This window comes from Heterodontus francisci, chromosome 6 (assembly GCF_036365525.1).
Source record: "Heterodontus francisci isolate sHetFra1 chromosome 6, sHetFra1.hap1, whole genome shotgun sequence".
Classification (NCBI taxonomy): domain Eukaryota; kingdom Metazoa; phylum Chordata; class Chondrichthyes; order Heterodontiformes; family Heterodontidae; genus Heterodontus; species Heterodontus francisci.
In genome coordinates, this window is record NC_090376.1 from 96,602,443 (window position 1) to 96,626,048 (window position 23,606).

At 45.4% G+C, this 23,606-nt stretch overlaps 1 protein-coding gene across 3 annotated transcripts in view; it reads right to left on the bottom strand.

The window, feature by feature from the left end:
• tpp2 (tripeptidyl peptidase 2) overlaps positions 1–23,606 on the bottom strand; it is a 277,723-nt gene that overhangs the window by 12,948 nt on the left and 241,169 nt on the right. For 2 of the 3 annotated variants that reach the window (XM_068034106.1, XM_068034105.1), the window contains 4 exons: positions 21,517–21,613; positions 7,752–7,882; positions 6,901–7,108; positions 1,044–1,163 (listed from right to left, as the gene is read on the bottom strand). In XM_068034106.1, coding sequence (XP_067890207.1) covers positions 1,044–1,163; positions 6,901–7,108; positions 7,752–7,882; positions 21,517–21,613 — 556 coding nt within the window. Of the gene's footprint in view, positions 1–1,043; positions 1,164–6,900; positions 7,109–7,751; positions 7,883–13,732; positions 13,863–21,516; positions 21,614–23,606 lie in introns of those variants that run through there. The other variant, XM_068034107.1, reaches the window with a different exon arrangement.

The window sequence follows — 23,606 nt, forward strand, 5'->3', positions numbered from 1 at the left end:
CTAACTGGCCTGTAGTTACTCAGTCTATCCCTTTCTCCCTTTTCAAATAATGATACTTTAGCAGTCCTCCAGTCCTTGCGCACCACGCCTATAGCCAGAGAAGATTAGAAAATGATGGCAGAGCCTCAGCTATTTTCTCCCATGCTTCTCTTAACAGCCTGGGTTGAATTTCATGTGGGCCTGGCGATTTATCTACTTTCAAAAATACTAAACCCCTAAAAATGTCCTATCTCACTGCTTATACATTCCAATATTTCACACTCTTCCTCCTTAGCTACAATGTCTGCATCATCACCCTCTTTTGTGAAGACAGATGCAAAGTATTCATTAAGACCCATGCCCATGTATTCGGCCTCCACATACAGGTTACTTTTTTGGTCCTGATCAACCATACTCTTTCCTTAGTTATCCTCTTGCTCTTAAACATCTTTGGTTATCTTTGATTTTACTTGCCAATACTTTTTCAGTTGCTCTATCTGCTTTCCTAATTCCCTTTTTAATTTTACTCCTACACTTCCTATACTCCTCCAGATGTTTTGCAGTATGTAGCTCACAGTATCTAACATAAGCTTCCCTTTTCTGCTTTATCCTACTCTCTATGCTCTTTGACATCCAGGGGGCCCTAGATTTGGGAGTCCGACCCTTTTTCTTTGTGGAAACATATCTGTTCTGAACCTTACTATCTCCTCTTTGAATTCTTCCCACCTTCAAGTAACTGTTTCCAGTCCACTTTTGATAAATCACATCTCAGCTTAGAAAAATTGGCCTTTCCCCAACTGAGAACCTTTATACCCAGTCTATCTTTGCCCTTTTCCATTAAATATGCTAAATTTAACTGAATTATGACCAGTATCACCAAAATGCTCTCCCACTGGAGGGATTCCCACTGGTTTAATCAAGTGTGACAATTTACATAGATACATCTTCTTTCCTTACTGCTACGCAATCTTGTTCTTTTGGTTTTGTATCTGTTCAAGGAATCTTTGTCTCCCATTGCAACATATAAAAGCAAAACTCTACATCACTACATAAATATGTCTTACCTGGATACAATTTTTCCAGTTTTCTTTACTTGGTTTATCCTCCAGAATTTTCAGTGCAAACTTGAGCGCTCGACCATACATTTTGTTCACTAGTGCATGCTTGTATGCGAAAGTTAAAACCTATTAAGATGAATGACAGGAAAAATAAGCAAAATAGATATATGGTAACATAAGAAAAAGAATTAAATAAAAAATGTGCCTGCCTCAATTTTCTGACAAGCACTCGAATGTTATTTCTCTGCTCATTTTATGTTTTATGAACATGCAAGTAGAGGACTTAAACTTATTTGAACATTAAAATGTCCATGCTTTTGAAGCTCTGGTAGAATAAGAACTCTGCTGGGACTGATTGAAAACCCATGGTGGTTCTGGTAGAGGTAGGGTTCTAATAGGATTCCCCTGCCTGGCTTTCTACCACTATACCACCTGATTAAGAGCAGCATAATAGAGGAAAATCCAGCCACGAAAATCACCAGACAATTCAATCCTTAATGGCATCATATAGAAGTCCAGTCTTCTCCTCAGCTGACATTCTCTAATACACATTCTTCCCTTGGATATTTTTTCTCCTCCCTGGCCTCCCTTGGCTTGTGAACTGCTGCATGGCTAAGATCAGATAGCTCAGCAGAGTCCAGGAATTAAAGCTGGAACTCTCTGCTGTACAGTTCAGCTACTTGGTGCCTTAACTAACCAAGCTACTGGGGAACCAATAATGAAACTTTGAAAAAAATTATTCAAAAGTGAAAACATCCAAAATAGCAACTTCAATCTATTGATGGTACTATTTACTGCAAAACTGCATTGCTTTACAGAGAATAAAGGAAGCAAGCAACAGAAGTTCAAAACAAACTTTTTCTGATGTGTATGGACAACAGTCATAATTATGGCTGACAATGCAAGAAAACTAAACTGGGCATGGTTCCCGACAAGTATCTTATGTGCCATGTGATTGGGGGGAGGGGGGGGCTGTATAAAAATATCAAAAGAGCAGCACAATGACAAGTCAAAACAGAAAATGCTGTAAATACTCAGCAGGTCTGGCAGCATCTGTAGACAGAAAAACAGAGTTAATGTTTCAGGTCAGTGAACCTTCATCAGAACTGATGAAAGGTCACAGACTTGAAATGGTGGCTGGGATTTTATGGCAGTAATAAAGTCCTAATGTCAGGACCTAAAGATGCCCCCCCAGCCAGGAGAAACATCTTTCCTGCATCTACTCTGTCAAGCCCTGTAAGAATTTTGTATGTTTGAATGAGATCACCTGTCATTCTTCTAAACTCTAGAGATTATAGGCCCAGTCTTCTCAATCTCTGCTCAAAAGTCAATCCCGCAATTCTAGGGATCAGTCTGGTGAACCTTGGTTGCACTCCCTCTATGGCAGGTATATCCTTCCTTAGATAAGGAGACCAAAACTGTACAAAATACTCCAGGTGCGATCTCACCAAGGCACTATATAATTGCAGCAAGACTCCTTTACTCCTGTACTCAAATCCTCTTGCAATAAAGCTCAACATACCATTTGCCTTTCTAATTACTTGCTGCACCTGCGTGATAGCTTCCAGTGACTTATGAACAAGGACACCCAGGTCCCTTTGGACATTAACACTTCCCAAACTCTCACCATTTAAGAAATACTCTGCATTTGTTTTTCCTACCAAAGTGGATAATTTCAAATTTTTCCATATTATAGTGAGGGAGCCCCGGTAACGGCAAAGATAATGACATGGCAGAAGGAAAAGCAAGGGTGGAGCCCAGGTTCTCTGATGGCTCCATGGAGGTGCTTCTCCAGGCTGTACAGGCACAGAGGGAAGTCCTGTTCCCTTGGGACAACAGGAGGAGACCAGCTCATCAAACCAAGCAGCCTGGATGGAGATAATATTAAGTTTTCAGCCTTAAACTGAAGATAAGTAACAGATTAGAGAAAGGGGTGCCCACCCAGTTAGCAGCAATGCCCAGGCTGCAGCCTCTGTGGAGGACACCATCAGGCAGAGTTGATCTGCACAGCCAGTACTGAATAGCTGCAAGCAGGAGGCATCCCTGTGACACTGTGATAGACAGTTAAGCTGCCAGTAACATAGGAATAGTGTGTGTCTTTGATGGGCGAGTAACAATGGAAATTTACGTGCTTGCAGAAGAGAGCTCACAATGCAAGGGAAAGATCAAGTACCGGAGGTGGCATGCCATACATGATGATCCTCACACTTATGGAGTGATAGACTTTGGAACTGGGAGGTATGACAGACAATTGCTGATGGTGAGATGGGTGTGGATGCCCCAATAGAGTAAGTGGCCGAATGGATGGGAGCAAGAGAACCTCTGGTGTGCACAAAGCATCGTGCTCATCTGTGCAACACTGGTCACGTAGAACTCCAGATGATGAGTAGTCAGAAGGACGTGTTGGAAAGCGCAGTGCCCTCTCATCGCTCTTCTCTCTCTTGCACGTCATGGACAAGAGTGGCCAGCTGTGTGACAGCCCTCAACCTCTGAGGGGGGAGAAGGAGACCTCAGAGCATGCACCATCACATCATTCACCTGCACCCTCCACCAGCGCAGATACTCTCATGCCAGTGGGTACTTGTGTGTGACTAGCAATGAGGTCACAATCTGGTGAGCACAGCACAGATGTGCCCGAGCAGCTGATGAAGGCAGTGACAGTTGAGGGCACTCACATTTGGAGGAGTGTCGGAGGGCATGGCGATGCTAAGCTTCAGGCTGATAACATGCTTCTGGAGTCATGAACAAGGCAGCAGATGCTGGAGCTGCAGTGTGAGGTACGCGAAATCTGACTGAGCTTCCAGAGGCTTTGCGCACCCATGCGTGAACAATGGAGGAATCCATCCAGGCCGAGTGCAGCCATGTCTCTGCCATTTGTGTGCACAGCACCCCCTACTGAGAGAGTGGTGACTCTCTTGGACAGCCACATCCAGCAAACCACACTGTGGATGCTGGAGATGTGTGTGAACCTGGATTCCACCGCCTCCTCCATGAACTCTATGGAGCAACAGCTGGGCAAGAGGGGGTCGAGATGCCCTCATCGCTGCGTCCTCAAACTCCTCAGATGAGCAAGAGGGACAAGTGTGCCCTGAAAGGGAAGAGAGCAGCTGCCTGAAGCATCTGGGAGCTTCTCTCAGGGCACTCCTGGCATGGATGGTGGTCCTCAGCCCCTCCAACAGTGACGCCAACACCTCAGGAAGCCGTGATGACAGAGGCGGCTCCAGGAACTGTGCAGGAGACCGCCAATGTCTGGGCCCTCAAGGCCACAGGCAACCAGAGGACGACCGCCATGTCCATCGAAAGACACACAGCAGGAAGGCCAGCTGCCTGCTTCCACCTCAGCTGACAGCGCAGGGGAAGCACCACGTAGGAGCACCTGCAAGTGGTGAGGAAATCCACCTAGCTGAACTTGGGTTTTGCAGGTTATATTATGTATATAGATGTCACCTTGCCGTTTATTTGCTGCAATGAATCCTGAAATGATGTACCACAGAAAGATTCCTTCAGTTATTTAAACACTACCGGGTTATTAACAGATGGATAGCTCTTGCAAAGGATATGATGGGAAGAAGCACACCTGATGAGGTCAATGCATTTCCCATGCTGTGCCCTCATGTGATGATGGGTCTAGGGATATGATAAGTGCATTCAAGGACAACAAGGCTTTAGATGGTGTAAGATTTATTTGATTGAAAGGGTGAGCAAGGAAGGCTCATCAGAAACATGTGAGTCGCGAGCCTCCCTTGCACGTATCTCATTGCACCCTGCCTGCAGTCCCTCTGGGTCTTCAGCACATTGCGCCTGGTCGCCATCCCCCTCCAAATCCTGATCCTCAGAGGAGGCATCGTACTCCAGGACGTCCTCATTGTTCAGAGATTCTCCCCTTTGTAGCGCTAGGTTGTGCAGCATACAGTGATATGCATGACCTTGCTGGGGCATATTGAAGGATCCACCGGTTCTATCAAGGCATCAGAAGCCCTATGGCCTGCTCAATGGTCGCTCAAGTTGTCACTTGGCAGGTGTTTTATCTTTCCTCTGCATCTGTGCTGGGGTTCCACACAGGTGTCAGTAGCCATCTCTTCAGTGGGTAGTTCTTATCACCTCATATCCATCCTTGAAGGTGCCCGGGAGCCTGAGAAGGTCAGGCACCTGGCACTGCCTTAATTTACCAGCATCGTGACAACTTCCTGTGCACCTTGCACAGACCTGAAGAATCAATTTGCAGTGTTCGTAAACCAGTTATACATTGAGTGAGTGGAAGCTCTTCCTGTTGATGAAGGCTGCTGCTTGGTCTGTGCAAGCCTTGATGGCCACAAGTGGGCAGATGATGACACCCTGCACCTGTGGGAATCCAGCAATGGGCCCTGAATCCTATAGCTCTCTCAGTCTGACTGTCCAGATCAGTGCGAAACTGCACGTATTAGCTGGCCCTCTTGAAGTGGCATTGGTGATCATCTTGATGCAGCGAAGAGCCGCAGACTGGGCAATTCCACAGATATCACCAGAAGATCACTGGAATGATTCCGAAGCATCGAAATTCAGCAGCACGGTGACCTCCAACACCACAGGCTATGGGTGGCCATCACTTTCCATTGGGCTCAACTCCTCCTCCATCATGGTGCACAGCTTGGTGACTGCCTCCCTGGAGAGGCACAGTCTTCGGCGTCACTGCTGCTCTGATGTTTTCATTAAGCAGAGCCTCTGATGTAGACCCTCTCCGGTGTGGGTACCATATTCTATGCGCAAGAGTCTGGTTGCATGCTCCTTATTACCTTCCTCATCGCTGCTCCCTACCAGCCTCATGATTCTGCTGCCCCTCTGGGTGCTGCTGCCACACTCCCGGTGGCTGAAGCTCTCTTCCTCTCGGATGCTCCTCTTCTCTGGAAGTCTCAAGGCCTGACTGAATGAGAACCATAGCAAATTGCTGCACTGACTTCTCAGGGCCTCCCATGCCCCACTCACTTCTCAGGGCCACCTACTCCCCCGTACTTTGTACACACAACTGCCGACTCAGAGAAGACACAACCAAAACACCTCTGCTGTGGTAGCCAAGTTTGGCTTGCGTCTAGATTCCTACTGCCGTTGTCTACTTAGTTTCACCCTCCGTGCCAAGCCACACTACCTCTCACAATGGTTGCTGACTTCAGCTAAGATTGAGCTTCCGTCTCCCCTTAGCTGGCAAGACTCTGAAGCTCCGTTGTTCTCGTGTGCCCTCACAATATGGAAAAACGCTGGTAAAATAGCAATTAATTGCCTGTCTGACAAGCTTAATCACATTCCCACTGCCTTCAAGTGTTGCCTCCTCCCACCAGCCGGCCCACCTCTGGGAATAGTCCCGGTGTGTAAACACACCAGGCTGCTCTCCCGGTACCTTTCACCCCCATTTCCCCGCCCTTCCTGCCTTCCAGTTCAACTCCAATGCGCTGGCAAAATCCCCACTGTTAACTGTTTCTCTCTCCACTGATACTGCCAGACCTGCTGAATATCTTCAGCATTGTCTGTTTCTAGTTCAGCTTTCCAGCATTAGCAGTATTTTGCTTTTGTCTTAACACAAAGAGAACTTGTTTTTAGTAAAAGCGTCAGGGTTTCTAGCTGAACAACAATAATATTTTTTATATGTGGAGTCTGAACAAATGAAAAAATGTGAAATGTTGCTTTGAAAAAAAATGAATTTGTGCGCATAAGAGAATAAACAAGTGATAGCACAGGGTGCAGGATATATGCTATAAACCCAAGGGTCCCCAAAGTGTTGACCTGCAACTCACAGCTAAAAACACTTTGGGCAACCACCAGACAATGGTAAGCTCCACAGGAAGGGTTATGGTTTGTTCCCTCAAAAATAATTGATAAAAAACAAGTTTACCTTAGCATCAGTAAGTTCTGCCCACTTAAGTATCTCCAAGAAGGTTTCAGTCAAGCTTTTGAAGCTGTCTTTGGGATCATCTTCTCTACTGTCCATTTCTACTGAGGCAGCACCATCCTGTGAATGGAACTGAAGAAGTCTATCAGCCAGTACACAGCCCTTTCGGCACAAAGCATCAATCAGGGAGGATTTTTGTCTTTCCATATCACTGAGCGTAGGAAAAGAATGAACATAATAAAAAAGTTTCAACATAGCAAGAATCATACACCTTAAAAATAGTTACTATAAAGGTTGATTCAAACATTATCCTGGAATACAATTTTTTTGAAGTTGCTTAGCAAAATTAGCTTGTTGAAGTACAGCAAAAACTTTAAGAACTTACTCAACAAAGGTATCAGAAGTTATCTGGTTCTCGGCACAGAAATTAATAAAACCTTTCAATGCTTGATTTCAGTAAACTTAGCCATTTCTTTGCTTCATTTATTTCCCCAAAGTATGGATATTTAAACAAAAATTCAATATTTCAAACTATGCAGATATTCTCATTTAAAAACTGCTTTATTTCTACATGCCCGCTATCATCATTTGATTAAACAAAATAAACTAAAACAGAAGTTATTTATTTAAATTCTTGAAGCCATGGATCAGTATCAGAGGCAGAAGCAAAGAGTCATGAAATAAATTCAGCATTAGAAGTGAGCAATTTCTTAAGGTCACGTTGAGTACTATAATTAACAGAAGTTGGCCAGAGAAGTAGAACACTGGGATTGCCCAGACACTCAATGTATCATTTTCCAGAAATCTCTTCTATAGGTCAGCAATGAAAACATTAATAATTTTCAGTTATGCACCTCTTGACAGTAGCTGCTTCGGGTCTGGAATCAGTCTTCATGGCTAGATGAATTGCTAATGCAGTTTGATCAATATGAGATATGACATCATTTGCTGCTTCCACAACGTCATCCATTCTTGTAATTCGCTCCTAAATGAGAAAGGTCAAAATTCTTGTACTGGCAGTAATAACAAAGGACAAGTATTTACACATCAGGAATGTAGAAAATGCTCTAAGCTTTGTTATGGTGGGGGGAAGGGGGTAAAAAGCTTTTTTTAAAAGTTGGATTAAAGGAACAGAAGCTGAGCGAAGGTGAAAGAGTTAGAGGTGATTGCAAGATTAGTTGAAAAGATGGGTATTAAGAAAGTCTTTAAAAGATGGAAAGAAAAGTGGAGAGCTTTAGAGAGACTTCCTAGGAGTGGGGCCAAGACAACTGAAGACTCTCATACCAATGGCAGAGCCAGGATGCATGGGAGGACGTAAATAGGCGGAATGGAGGATGCAAGGCTAGGGGAAACTGTAGTTTGAATGGGGTGAGGCTGTGGCAGGTTTGAACACAAGTGTGAGGGATATTCAAGTCAATGTGTTGGGGGACAACGAAACAATGTTCATCAGCGTTGATTAGATGTTAATGTGAGATAGGATATGGATAGCTGAGTTTTTAACGAGTTGGAGTCTATGGAGGATGCAAAGTTAGCAAGGAGGATATTTGAGAAAGTGGGGGAGAAATTGGCTGGCCCCAAAACGAGTGTGGAGATCGCAGTACGTTCTTAACCCTTGCCCATTCATTGCATTGTTGTCAGCTCGGTAAATTTGTGTCGCCTGTCCTTTTATATGATTGCTGCATGCAGCTAGTGCTTCCTGTGCTTTTCATTGGTTGCAGGCGTCAACAGGGGGCTCGCTATTGCTATTGGCTAGGGCAACTTAAAGGCAGCCTGCGCTTCTTAAAGAGGGGTGTATCGTGGCTGCAAGTAGTGGTGGGACTTTTTCGAAAGTAAATTCTTGATGTAATACATCAAGCAATGGCTAAACATGTGGAAGGTTTTCATACAATGCACTGGAGATCTTAGTACAAGAGGTGACAAGAAGGGGAGACATCCTGTATCTGCAGGGGAAGGGGGGTTTGGGATGGCAGGAGACCAACGAGACTTATGTTCAAGGAGGAGTGGAAACAAGTAGCTGCAGAGGTCATAGAGTCATACAGCAAATTCGGCCCATTGTGTCTGTGACATTCATCAAGCACCTAGTCCCATTTTCCAGCACGGTCCATAGCCTTGTATGCTATGGCATTTCAAGTGCTCATCTAAATACTTCTTAAATGTTGTGAGGGTTTCTGCCTCTACCACCCCTTCAGGCAGTGTATTCCAGATTCCAACCACCCTCTGCATGAATTTTTTCCCCCTCAAATCCCCTCTAAAGCTCCTGCCCCTTACCTTAAATCTATGCCCTCTGGTTATTGACCCCTCCACTAAGGGAAAAAGTCTCTTCCTATCTCACCTATCAATGCCCCTCATAATTTTGTACACCTCAATCAGCCCCCCCCCACCCCCTCATCCTTCTCTGTTCTAAGGTAAACAACCCTGGCCTTTTCAGTCTCTCTTCATAGCTGAAATGCTCCAGCCCAGGCAATATCCTGGTGAATCTCCTCTGCACCCTCTCCAGTGCAATCACATCCTTCCTTTAGTGTGGTGACCAAAACTGTACACAGTACTCCAGCTGTGGCCTAACTACCCTTTGCACAGCTCCAGCATAACCTCCCTGCTCTTATATTCGATGTCTCGGCTGATAAAGGCAAGTATCCCATTATGCCTACCTTATCTACCTGTGCTGCTGCCTTCAGTGATCTACGGACAAGTACACCAAGGTCCCTCTGACTCTCTGTACTTCCTCGGGTCCGACCATCCATTGTATATTCCCTTGCCTTGTTAGTCCTCCCAAAATGCATCACCTTACACTTTTCAGGATTAAATTCCATTTGCCACTGCTCCGCCCATCTCACCAGCCCATCTATATCATCCTGTAATCTAAGGCTTTCCTCCTCACTATTTACGACACAACCAGTTTTCGTGTCATCTGCGAACTTACTTATCATACCTCCTATATTCACGTCTAAATCATTAATGCACACTACAAACAGCAAGGGTCCCAGCACCGATCCCTGTGGTACACCACTGGTCATAGGCTTCCACTCGCAAAAACAACCCTTGACCATTACCCTCTGTTTCCTGCCACCAAACCAATTCTGGATCCAATTTGCCAAATTGCCCTGGATTCCATGGGCTCTTACCTTCTTAACCAATCTTCCATGCGGGATCTTATCAAAAGCCTTGCTGAAGTCCATGTAGACTACATCAACTGCTTTACCCTCATCTACACATCTAGTCACCGCATGGAAAAATTCAATCAAGTTAGTTAGACACGTTCTCCCCCTGACAAAGCCGTGCTGACTATCCCTGATTATTCCCAGCCTCTCCAACTGGAGATTAATCCTGTCCCTCAGAATTTTTTCCAATAGTTTCCCTACCACTGACGTTAGACTCACCGGCCTGTAATTATCTGGTCTATCCCTGCTACCCTTCTTGAATAATGGCACCACATTCGCTGTCCTCCAGTCCTCTGGTACCTCTCCCGTGGCCAGAGAGGATCTGAAAATTTGTGTTATAGAGCCCCTGCTATCACCTCCCTTGCCTCACATAACAGCATGGGATACATCTCATCTGGGCCCGGGGATTTATCCACTTTTAAGCCCGCTAAAACCACTACTTCCTCCCTTTCAATGCCAGTATGTTCAAGTATATCGCAATCCCCCTCCCTGATCTCTACACCTACATCGTCGTTCTCCACAGTGAAAACAGATGAAAAGTAATCATTTAAAACCTCACCTATGTCCTCCAGCTCCACACACAGATTGCCACTTTGGGCTCTAATGGGCCCTACTCTTTCCCTGGTTATCCTCTTGCCCTTAATATACTTATAAAACGCCTTAGGATTTTCCTTTATCTTGCCCGCCAATGTTTTTTCATGTCCTCTCTTCGTTCTCCTAATTACTTTTTTAAGTACCCCCCTAATGCCTCTGCTGTTTTCAGCACTCCGAATCTGCCATAAGCCTCCTTTTTTTTCCTGATCGAATACTCTATATCCCTTGACATCCAGGGTTCCCTGGACTTGATGGTCCTACCCTTCACCTTAACTGGTACATGTTGGCTCTAAACCCTCACTATTTCCTCTTTGAATTACTCCCACTCGCCTGATATAGACTTTCCTACAAGTAGCTGCTCCCAGTCCACCTTGGCCAGATCCTGTTTTATCCAATTGAAATCGGCCTTCCCCCAATTCAGTACCTTTATTTCTGGCCTGTCTTTGTCCTTTGCTATAGCTACCTTAAATCTTACAGAGTTATGGTCACTATCCCCAAAATGCTCCCCCACTGATACTTCTACCACTTGTCCAGGTTCATTCCCTAGGATTAGGTCCAGTACTGCCCCTTCTCTTGTCGGACTTTCTACGTATTGGCTCAAAAGGCTCTCCTGTATGCATTTTAAGAATTCCTCCCCCTTTAAGCCTTTTGCACTAAGACTATCCCAGTTGATATTGGGGAAGTTGAAATCCCCTACTATTATTACCCTATTATTTTTACACCTCTCTGAGATTTGCCTACATATCTGTTCCTCTATCTCTCCTTGACTGTTTGGAGGCCTGTAGTACACGCTCAGCCAAGTGATTGCTCCCCTTTTGTTCTTAAGTTCTACCCATATGGCCTCATTTGAGGAACCTTCTAAGATGTCATCCCTCCTTACTGCAGTAATTGATTCTTTAATCAACAGTGCAATGCCACTTCCTCTTTTACCCCCTCCCATATCACGTCTGAAGATTCTATACCCTGGAATATTGAGTTGCCAGTACTGCCCCTCCCTCAGCCATGTCTCTGTGATAGCAATAATATCATAATCCCATGTGCTAATCAATGCCCTCAATTCACCTGCCTTATTAGTAAGACTCCTTGCATTAAAGTGAATACAATCCAGCCTAGCATTTTTCACTTGTGCCTTAACAGGTCTATATTTGCCTTCCAGACTGACTCAGTTTCTCTTCCATGTTTGGCTGTGCCTCACCCCCTACTGTACTTCCACTCTATCCCATCCCCCTGCCAAATTAGTTTAATCCCCCGCCCCCCCCCCCCATCAGCACTAGCAAACCTCCCAGCAAGGATGTTGGTCCCATTCAGGTTCAGGTGCAACCCGTCCAACTTGTACAGGTCCCACCTTTGTCAGAAACAGACCCAGTGATCCAGGAACCTAAAGCCCTCCCTCCTGCACCATCTCCTCAGCCATGCATTCATCTGCTCTATCCTCCTATTCCTATACTTGCTAGCACGTGGCACAGGGAGTAATCCAGAGATTACAACCTTTGAGGTCCTGCTTTTTAATCTGCTACCTAGCTCCCTAAATTCTTGTTGCAGGACCTCATCCCTCTTTCTGCCTATGTCATTGGTACCAATGTGCATCACGAGCTCTGACTGCTCCCCCTCCCCCTTCAGAATGTCCTGCAGCCGCTCTGTGACATCCATGACCCTAGCACCAGGGAGGCAACATACCATCCTGGAGTCTCGTTTGTGGCCACAGAAACGCCTATCTGCATCCCTTACGATAGACTCCCCCTGTCACTTCCACCCCTTTTCCTCCCTGCTGTGCAGCAGAGCCTTCTGTGGTGCCACAAACTTGGCTGTTGCTGCTTTCCCCTGGGAGGTCATCCCCCCAACAGTATCCAAAGCGGTACATCTGTTTGGAGGGGGGAGGGGGGGGGGGGGGGGGGGGGGGAAGGGCCACAGGGGACTCCTGCACTACTTGCCTGCGCCTACTACTCCGCCTGGTGGTCACCCATCCCCTTTCTGCCTGTGCACCCATTACCTGCGGTGTGACCACCTTGCTAAACGTGCTATCCATGATGTTCTCAGCATCGCGGATGCTCCACAATGATTCCTGGAAGTGTCCCTGATTTCCAACTTGGCACAGGAGCAGCATATCACGGGGCTGAGCTCTCCTGCCATGACTTACTCTTAGATTAATTCATTACTCCCTTAATTAAAAAATATTAATTACACTAGGGGCCTTGTTCTACCACTACAATCTAAAGTCCTTAATAGGTTACACTGAATTAAAAAAAACCTTTAGTAGTACTCACCTTATCACTAGAGGTTTGTTCAACCAAAAAACTTTCCTCTTATTTTTTTAAGCTATTTAAATGCACTAACAGCTGCTACTCACCCAACCAATAGCCTTGCAGATTTCCTGTGATGTCACTAAGTTTTTTTCGAGTCTCAGCGCGCACCGAGAGAGAGAGCAGGTCCGCCAGCCGCTGCTCCGGTCTTCAGGTAAGTGAGGGCCTCGAGTCCCGCGCTCTCTTTTACAGCTCCTGTTCTGGATCAGCTTCTGCCCAGGTCCGCGAGCCGCTGCTCCTGTCTTCAGGTAAGTGAGGGCCTCGAGCCCCGCGCTCTCTTTTACAGCTCCCGCTCTGGATCAGCTTCCGCCCAGGTTCGCCAGCCGCCGCTCCTGTCTTCAGGTAAGTGTTTGCCCCATGAACATGGATGAAGTGCAGGAAGAATTTTAATGATCTAACATGAGTTGTCAAAGTGAATTAATTCAATTTCAAATGACATATCCTACCAATTGCACTCTAGCCTCATCCACTGCTCAATTCTCTACATCCCCATCACCCATCTACCAACAATCTTTGTCAATCAGTACTCAATCCTTTAACTCAAATGCTTTAAGTCACCCTCACTCACTTAGCACTGTTAGCCTTACACCATAACTTACTGTTCACACACAGTGGCAGCTATTTAACCATGACAGCCACATCACCCAAATCTATAACAGGACATGCACTGACACACTTGTCTTTGCAGGAGATTGTGGCACATAACAGCAGGCAGCAGCAAAGAACAGGAGGAAGATAAGATTACCTGCATGTTTAAACTCAAATGGCGGAAACAGTGCTGGTCATCATGGGAAGGGACATCACTGAGGCCATGGTGGCGGAGCTGAAGAGATTGATGAGGGTATCAGTGTACCTAATCCTCCTCCTTTAATTTCACTTCTCCTTCAGCCCACAATCTCTTCAGACACAGAAGCTGTTGATGATGTAAACATACACTTCTTACTTTCTCCTCTCTCCTCACCACAACCCAACCCTTGTCCATTGTTAATTTCAGATACCTAAGAACTGGTGCCTACCCAGTCATTGGAAGAGGAGGAAGAAGACAGTGAAGATAAAGAGGCATCCTCACTCTCTCTTATATTTGCAGCCACCAGCTCAGACACTGACACTGTGCATATTTTACAGGCTAGGATACAGGGCGGATCTGCACATGGTGCAATGCCAAACATAAGCGTGCAGGAGCCAGGGCAGTGAGAAAGGGAATTGCCGATGCCAATTTACCAGAGTGTGAGGTCGCACACGAGTTCTTTTGCACAAGAAATCAGATGAGGACTTTGATGGGCCAGGCTACAAAATAAAGTTGATTGGTAAACATAACCAAATGCTCGGTACACTGGAAAGCCTGCGCTCAATGTCAAGCAGCATGGAAGAGTCCAGCACCAACTTAGCACAGGGCTTTGAGCAGAGCTTGTAGCCCATCCTTTTGAACATAGGACAGGTGGGCAACTCTAATAACACACCTGTAGAATCCAAGATGTAGCGACTGATGGTCGATATCGCAGCTTCCACGACAGCACAAATATCTTACATCACTGGCTGTCCCTCGATTTGAGGATGACGTCTACTCAGGGTTGTGAGTTTCTGCCATGCGTCTTCATGTGACTGAGCAGGCCAATATTTGACCTGCACACCTCTGGGCACATGGCACAGGACGTCCCACAGGTAGTGGGATCCGAAGTGCAGGATTTGCTTCCTTTTCTCTTCTTCATTGTCGTCGCTGTGCCTCATCATTAAAGTATTGGGACTCAAAAACATGATGCAGCTAGGTGGACAAGTTGTCACCATTTTGAGCGGTTGGCAGTAAGCTCCTCCCAGTTATCAAGGTCAATGTAGCCACGTTTCAAGAGCTTCAGAAGGTCTTTGAAGCATTTTCTTTATCCTTTCCTGGAACGTTGGCTATTTGCGAGTTGTAAGAACAGGGCCTAGCGGGGAAGACAATATTCAGCCATGTGCACACAGTGGCCAGTTCATCAGAGTTGCTTTTGCAGCTGTTTTGCCTGAATGCTTGCGGATCTGGCTTCAAGAAGGGCTCTATCGTTTGTTTGACGGTCCTCCCATTGAATCCGGAGGATGTGGCGGATGCACTGTTGATAGAATTTCTCTAGTGCTCTTATGCGTCACTGATACACAGTCCAGGTCTCGCTGCAGTACAGGAGCCTGGCGACGACAACTGCTTTATACACTAAGACTTTTGTTGATTTGCAGAGGCCTTTGTTGTCAAACACTTGTTGCCATAATTTGCAGAAGGCTGAACTGGCACAACTGATCCGGTGGCGAATCTCATCCATAGTGGCCTTTTGAAAGGTGTAACTGCCAAGGTTATGAGAAGAGCTCAAGATATTCCAGAGTCTCTCATTCAACAAATATGGGAGGTGGAATAGTTGGCTGACCAGATAAGGGTTGAAATGTCAGTTTTGTTTTGGCAACATTCAAGGACAGACTGAGTTTCTCGTATGCAGAATTGGAGAGATCAAGAGCGGCTTGCAAATCTGGTGCAGAGTCATACAGTAGCTTACTTATTTTTATTTACGGCACAGATAGAGGCTGTTCAACCCATCGAGCCCAAGCCAGCTCTCCATGGAGCTATGCAGTCAGTCCCACTCCCTGGCTCGATCCCCGTAGCCCTGCAAGTCCATTTCTCTCAGGTGGCCATCCAACTTCCTCTTGAAGTCATTGATCGTCTCCGCTTCCACTACCCCTAGTGAGCAGCGAGATCCAGGTCATTATCATAAAGAACTGCTTCCTCATATTTCCCCTGCATCTTTTGCCCAAAACTTTCAATCTGTGTCCCTTAGTTCTTGTAACATTTGTTAACGGGAATAGTTTTTTCTTGTCTAACTTATCTAAGCCTGTCATAATTTTGTACACTTCTATTAAATCTCCCCTCAATCCCCTTAGAGTCATACAGCATAGAAACAGGCCCTTTGGCCCACCTAAGAAGAACAATCCAGCTTTTCCAACTTAACCTTGTAACTAAAATATGGCATCCATGGAACCATTCTGGTAAATCTCCTCTGCATCCTGGCTAGACCCCTTCTCATCGCATTGAAATTAGTGCTTTTCCAATCTAGACATTCTACCTTATTTTGTTCCTTGCTTTGCTGCATTCCTAATCTAAACCTTAAGATACAACAATCACTCTTACCCAAGTGCTCCCCCATCAAACACTTGGTCCACTCAGCCCACCTCATTTTCCAGCACCAGATCCAGCAATGCCTCTTTTCTAGTTGGGCTGAGAACATATTGATTAAGGAAATTCTCCTCAACACATTTTAGAAAATCCTCCCCCTCCTTACCCTTTACTATAAAATTAGTTCAATCGATATTTGGGCAATTAAGTCCCCCAATATCACCACTCTATAGTTCTTGCACATCTGTTATTTCACAGCACGTTACTTCTTCAAAGAACTCAAAGTCATAGAGTCCAATAAATTGATTAAACATGATTTCTCTTTCACAAAATCATGTTGACTCTGCCTAATTACCTTGAATGTTTCTAAGTGCCCTGCTATAATTATAGCTTCTAATATTTTCCCTATGACAGATGTTAAGCTAACTGGCCTGTAGTTTCCTGCTTTCTGTCTCCCTCCCTTTTTGAATAAAGGAGTTACATTGGCAATTTTCCAATCTAATGGAACCCTCTCTGAATCTAGGGAATTTCGGAAAATTAAAACCAATGCATCAACTAGCTCACTAGCCACATCTTTTAAGACCTTAGGATGAAGTCTATCAGAAGCTGGGGACTTGTCAGCCCACACCTCCAACAATTTGCGCAGTACCACTTCCCTGGTGATTCTAATTTTCTTGAGTTCCTCCCTCCCTTCCATTTCCTGATTTACAGCTATTTCTGGGATGTTACTTGTATCCTCTAAGGTGAAGACCAACGCAAAGTACCTATTCAATTCATCTGCCATCTCCTTAATTTCCATTATTAATTCCCAGGACTTACTTTCTATAGGACCAACATTTACTTTGTTAACTCTTTTTTAAAATATCTATAGAAACTCTTACTATCTGTTTTTATATTTCTTGACAGCTTTCTCTTGTACTCTAATTTTTCCCTCCTTATTAATCTTTTAGTCATTCTTTGCTGCTTTTTATATTCTGTCCAATCTTCTGACCTGCCACTCATCTTTGCACAACTGTCCTTAAAGTTTGATACTATCTTTAACTTTTTTAGTTAACCACATATGGTGGGTCCTCCCCTTGGAATTTTTCTTTCTCGTTGGAATGTATCTATTCTGTGTATTCTGAAATATCCCCTTAAATGTCTGCCACTGCATCTCTATTGACCTATCCGCATACAGTGAGACCTAGATAACATTCAGGCTTGGGCTGATAAGTGGCAAGCAACATTCGCGCCATACAAGTGCAAGGCAATAACCATCTCCAACAGAGAGAATCTAAACATCTCCTCTTGACATTCAATGGCCATTATCATTGCTGAATCACCGAACATAAATATCCCGGGGTCAATATTGACCAGCAACTTAACTGGACCAGCCATATAAATACTGTGCCTTGTAGCGCACACTCAGTCATTTACATGAACTGAAAGGGATTACACTCCCTCAAGGCTCAACTGGTGTGTGACCACAGGCAGCTCATCATGCAGCTGAATGTTCATTATCCTGGCAGTAGTCACAATGTCTTCAGTTTTAGAGCCTTTTCATTGCTTACTTTTATGAAAAACTTTGTAATACTCTTTCTGCACGAAACTAGTGTCAAGGTTTGTCTGCAAGGCATGATGGACAGGCTTGACTGAAATAGGTCAATGTTTAATGCTGAACTGACATTTGTAGAGTCAGGAAAACATGTTTTCTGCACTTATGTAAGAACAGAATAAAATAAAATCAAAGAGCCTAGTTGTTAAAACCACATAGCTGCAGAAATAGAGCTATCTCAGGAAAAAGGGGAACTTTAGGTTTCTGGCAAGGGTTAAAACAGGAACCATCTGTGAGGGTCTATGTGCTAAGCCATCATGAGACTAGGAGCAAACAATGATGTAGTCTTAACCCAATCATGTTGCGTTAGATCATGCCTAATACGACAAGACAGAGACCCCCTAAGAGGGATAAAAAGAGGAGAATTCAGGACCTCAGTGGCACACTTAGAGAGGAGTTAACAGAACATTGTCGGCACACTTAGAAGATAGACAGACTACGGTCAATAGAACACAGCAAGAAAGGAAGAGAGAAAGAGAAGTCCATGCCCCAGCGAGCTCAGAAGTAAGAACTGGTGCTGAGCTGCAGCTGTATACCTATTGCTGTTGTTAAGTATTAACTTCATATTTCTTAGTTAAACCTAATAAACGCTCTGATTTGATCACAGAACTTGAGTCCGTAACTTGTAGGTTTATCTTGGTCAAGAATCCCAATGCGAGGCAGGTTGGGTATTCTGCGTCTCACCTTTATTCAAGTAACATCTACTTGAAACTTACACATCACGTCTCTCACTGAAGGCCTTTTGTGCACATATGTATGGATTCCAGACTGGAGTCATTAGCCACGTCAAGAGTGATAATCCTTGTTGCTTTGATTTGGTCATTTACAGGTGGCACTGAGGGCTGCTGCAGAATGAAGAAATTGTGACTACTGCCAGGATAATGAGCATTCACCTGCATGATGAGCTGCCTGTGGTCACACACCAGCTGCACCTTGAGGGAATGTAGTCCCTTTCAGTTCATGTAAATGACCGCGTGCGCGCGTAGTCAATGGCCTCTTGCACATAGGGAAGCCTGCAATCTGTGCAAATTGTGCTAGCTCCATCCGCTTGTCTCTAGCGAGGGGAATGAGATGTGGCTGTCTCTCTTTGTATACAACCTCAGTGACCTCCATTTTGCCGTTGTGTACTGCAAATTGCAAGATGTTGCTTATATCTCCAGCAGGAGCCAGACATATAAAAGTGAAGTGCCATGGTCAGACCATGACAACCACAGGATATGCTGTCTTTGCCCTACTTTTGAGTTTGCTGTTATTACTACAGCAGTTGGAAGATTTCTATCACAATGGGCTGGATTTTGCCAAGCTCCCGACATCAAGGTTGGCCCGGCAGAAGCCTGCCATGGAGTTCGACACTGGGAGGGCCTGCCCAATCCTCCAGGCGGTGGCACGGCTCTGTGGCAGCCCCTCCCCCTCTCTGCCCCCAGCCGCTGGGCGATGTGACCTCAATTTCCATAATTAAATCAATAAAACAAATTCATTTAAATGTACTTACTGGCAATATTCTGGTCCTGCCGCAATCTTCAGCGTGATGGCCAGCACTCCTACACCTTCAATTCCCCATATGGGGAAAGCAGGCATGACACTGGTGGGGAGTGGGGGTTGGGGACTGCCTGCCTCTCCCACATGATTGGGGGGGGGAGTGGGAGGGGGTTGGTGCCCGACCGCCCTGGCTATTTCAATGAGCTGCTGCGTGGCAGATTGCGGCGGCTCTTTGGCATGCGACCCGCATCTATCGGCTGCCATTTTTTGAGTTCGCCACCAAGAAATAAGGTTGAGGCAGCAGGGTTGGCCCCAAAAGACCATCTGCCGATATGGCCTCCTGCTGAGAGCCCTTCCCCTACCCCTCCCTATTCTAGCAGCTTGCCCTGCTTTGCGTGGTCGCACTTCAATCTCCCAGTCATGCTCAATTTGTAAAGAAAGCCCTGGCAGGCTTGCCGTGTCTGGAAGCAACTTTTCAGCCTCTAAATGAACAAGAAAGCACTTCAGCACCGGTCAGACCACTTCCTGCTGACTATTCGAATTTTAGCCAAGTATACGAAAACTCCAAAAGCATGTACAATTGCAGAAGCAGCCAGAAAAAATAATCCAGCAAACTAACCTGTAAGCAGTTATTGATCTGCTTAAATAGCGCTGGTGTGAGGAGGGTGGTGGGGGCGGTGGTTGTGGCTCCATAATTTGGTTGAGCACATGTTCAATTGTGCAAAGTCAAGACAGGGCACAGGCTGAAGCGCAGCATTCGAAGATGGTTGTGCTGGCGTCAAATCAGCACTGCACATTGATTGACATCATAGCATGCCTGTTCTGCATGCTGCCGGCAGTTGTTAAGTGTGTGTGCATGTAAAACCTTTTACTAAGATTGTGTCCAGCGCACTTCCTGTTGGAAGTATGCATGCTCATCTCTGACCCCATTATTGAGCATTAGGAGGCCCAAAGCATCTAAAATAATGGGTGTTACACAGTCCAATTTCTCCTCCAGTAAATCTAGATACGACGAGGGTTTCAGCAGTGGTGGAGGTGAGATAATGGTGCGGGTGAGTGATGATGCAGAAATGGAGATAAGTATTCTTGGTGATGAATAGGATGTGGGTATAGAGCTCATCTCTGGGTCAAACAGGATGCCAAAGTTTCACTGAGCTAAGTTTATTCCAAAGTGTAATTAGGGAGTAGGGACTGAAAAATGTGGTTACAGTCTTCTACATGTTCAGTTGGACGAAATTTTGACTCATTTATGACTTGATGTCAGACAGCCTGACAGTACTGATGCAGTTATGGGTAAAGGGAGTTAGAGCTGGATCTCGTCAGTATATGTTACAACTGTAAATTGACCCTGTGCCTTCAGATAATGGGCTGAATTTTATCGGTCCGTCGGCTCGTGGCCCATTAAAATTCTGCAGGGAGAGGCCCGCCTCAACCCATGACATCAAGAAGGGCTCGCCACATATTACTGTCAGCGGGGAGGCCTCGGTGTGCACCCACCCCCCACACCCCCGCCACCTGATGGTGGGGGGGGGCCCTTCATCTCTGTATGTAGATTGCCACTAAATATATTCAAATTAACTTACCTGCCATCCCACGCCGATTTTACAACCTCCGTTCAGTCTTCACAAGCCTTCGGAACTCTGCAAAGTGTTCCTAAGCAAGAACCTGGTGGGGAGGGGGGAGGAATAATAATTTCAGGGCGGGAGGGGTGGAGGAGCGGGGAAATCAATTTTTATTGGATGTGGGGATGGTGGGAAGGGGTGGAATAGCAAAAGATTGAAGGTTGGGGGGGAAGTTCGGGTATTTGAAATATCAATTGATGGTCATTTTGGGCAATGAAATTACCTTTCTGGGGGTTGGGGAAGGGCCTCCATCATATAATTTTATATTTAATATAAATTAGTAATGTTTTCCATTTAAAAATGTAAATTAGTTCTAAGGGCTTAAAGCCCTTTAAAAATGACGCCGGCGCCTGTCAGGTGGCACTGGATGCTGTTGTCAGGGACGTGCAGTCTCCCATACACATCATCAGGGTGGGCGCTCCGCCCCCACTATTTAAATGAGCTCCTGTGCAAAATATCGGGGAGGCTCCTTGGCGGCCACTGAATGCGGGCAGCCCGCCGAGTTCAAAGGGCGCCGTCGCAGAGCGCCGTGCCCGAATAAAATTCAGCCCAATGTCATCACAAAACAACTAGTAGAGTAGAAAAAAAGAGTGGCCAAGGATAGATCCTTAGGTGACTCCAGAGGAGACTATGCAGCTGTTATGGTTTAGAACGATGCTACTAGCATTGAGGGAAGCTATATTTTCTATAATATTGCGTGCATTTATACATTGATTCAAGCAACTTTCAGACGAATCTTAACCTTTTCATTGTCCAATTGATGCAGTCGTGCAACATACAGAGGAAGATGGGTAGGATAAGACTCTTTCAATTCTTCATAGAACGTATTTTTGTCCAATCTACAAAAAAAGAGAATCCTTCTGTTGGTGGATTTTCTGAAAACAAATTTCAAATATTCCCTGCAATTTTATCGACATAACAAGCCTACAGAAGTCAACAACCTTCTCAAAACTGTCAGTGCAGCTTACTGAAGCATTACTATCTTCATACAATGAAAAGCAAAATACTGTGGATGCTGTAAATTTGGAAGAAAAACAGAAATTTCTGGAAATACTCAGCAGGTCTGGCAGCATCTGTGGAAAGAGAAACACAGTTAATGTTTCAGGTCTGTGACCTTTCCTCAGAACTGGCAAAGGTTAGAAATATATCGGGCTTTGAGCAAGTGAAAGGGTGGAGGGGAGGAAGAAGAACAAAAGGGAAGGTGTGTGATAGGGTGGAGGGCAGGTGGGATTAAATGACAGAGATGTCACAGAACAAAAGGCAAAGGGAGTGCTAATGGTTGTAGTGAAAGACAAAGCATTAGTGCAGAGAGTGTGCTAATGAACAGCTGTCCGAAAGCAAAAGCATGAAAAACAAGTTTAAGACAGGCTTAAAAAAAAAAATAATTTTTTAAAAAACTGGCAGTCATGCTCTGAAAGTGTTGAACTCAGTGCTGGGTCCAGAAGGCTGTAGAGTGCCTAATCAGAATATGAAGAGCTGCTCCTCGAGCATGCATTGAGCTTCACTGGAACACTGCAGTTAGCCAAGGACAGAAATGTGGGCACGAGAGCGGCGTGGTGAATTAAAATGGTAAGCAATTGGAAGCTCAGGAACATGCTTGCGGACTTACTAGAGATGTTCCTCAAAGCGGTCACCCAATCTGTGCTTGGGCTCCCCAATGTAGAGGCGACAACATTGTGAGCAGCAAATACAGTATGCTAAATTGAAAGAAATACAAGTAAATTGCTGCTTCACCTGCAAGGAGTGTTTGGGGCCTTGAATGGTGAGGAGGAGGTAAAAGGGCAGGTATTACGCCTCCTGCGATTGCATGGTAAGGTGTCGTGGAAAGGGGACAAGGTGTCGGGGACAATGGAGGAGTGGACTAGGGTGTCGCAGAGGGAACAGTCTCTTCAGAATGCTGACAGGGGAGGGGAGGGGAACATGCGTTTGGTGGTGGCATCACACTGGAGGTGGCAGAAGTGGCAGAGAATGAACCTTTGGATGTAGAGGCTTGTGGGGCATAAAGTGAGAACAAGGGGAACACTGTTGCAGTTCCGGGAGGGAGGGGAAGGGGTGAGGTGTGTGGGAAATGGGTCGGACATGGTCGAGGGCCCTCTCAACCACAGTGGGCGGGGGAATCTTCAGTTGAGGAAAAAGGAAGGCATGTCAGAAGTGCTGTTGTGGAAGGTTGCATCGTCAGAACAGATGCGTCGGAGACAGAGGAATTGGGAGAATGGAATGGAGTCCTTACAGGAGGCAGGGTGTGAAGAAGCATAGTTGAGGTAGCTGTGGGAGTCGGTGGGCTTATAATGAATAGTAGTGGATAGCCTATCCCCAGAGATGGAGACAGAGAAGTCGAGGAAGGGAAGTGTCAGAGATGGACCATGTGAAGGTGACAGAAGGGTGGAAATTGTAAGCAAAGTTGAAGCAGTTATCCAGTTCAGGGTGAGAGCAGGAAACAGCACTGACACAGTCATCACATCTTCACGCAGTTAGCTCCCTGTCAGTCAGGCACTAGAAGTGGCACGGAGTAGATATCGAATGATTTTCTACAGGGAGGGAAAACATCGTGACACAAGCTACTCCCAGACAATTCCCCATGTTCAAGGCATTGACTGAGACTAAGATAACCTTCTCAGGGGGGTTGCAAAGGAGTCATCATGCATGATCTAAGGGAAAAAAATTCTCCCCTCTGTGCCTGTTTTCTCAACATTGAAAGCGACCTGAATTTTCCTCTTTGTCTAAGCAGCCATAATTATATTGTGTAGTTATCATTAAAAAATTAAAACGTAGAAATTAAAAACAACTGAACTCAAGAAAACTGAACTTAATATAACAGTTTTAAAGAGATGC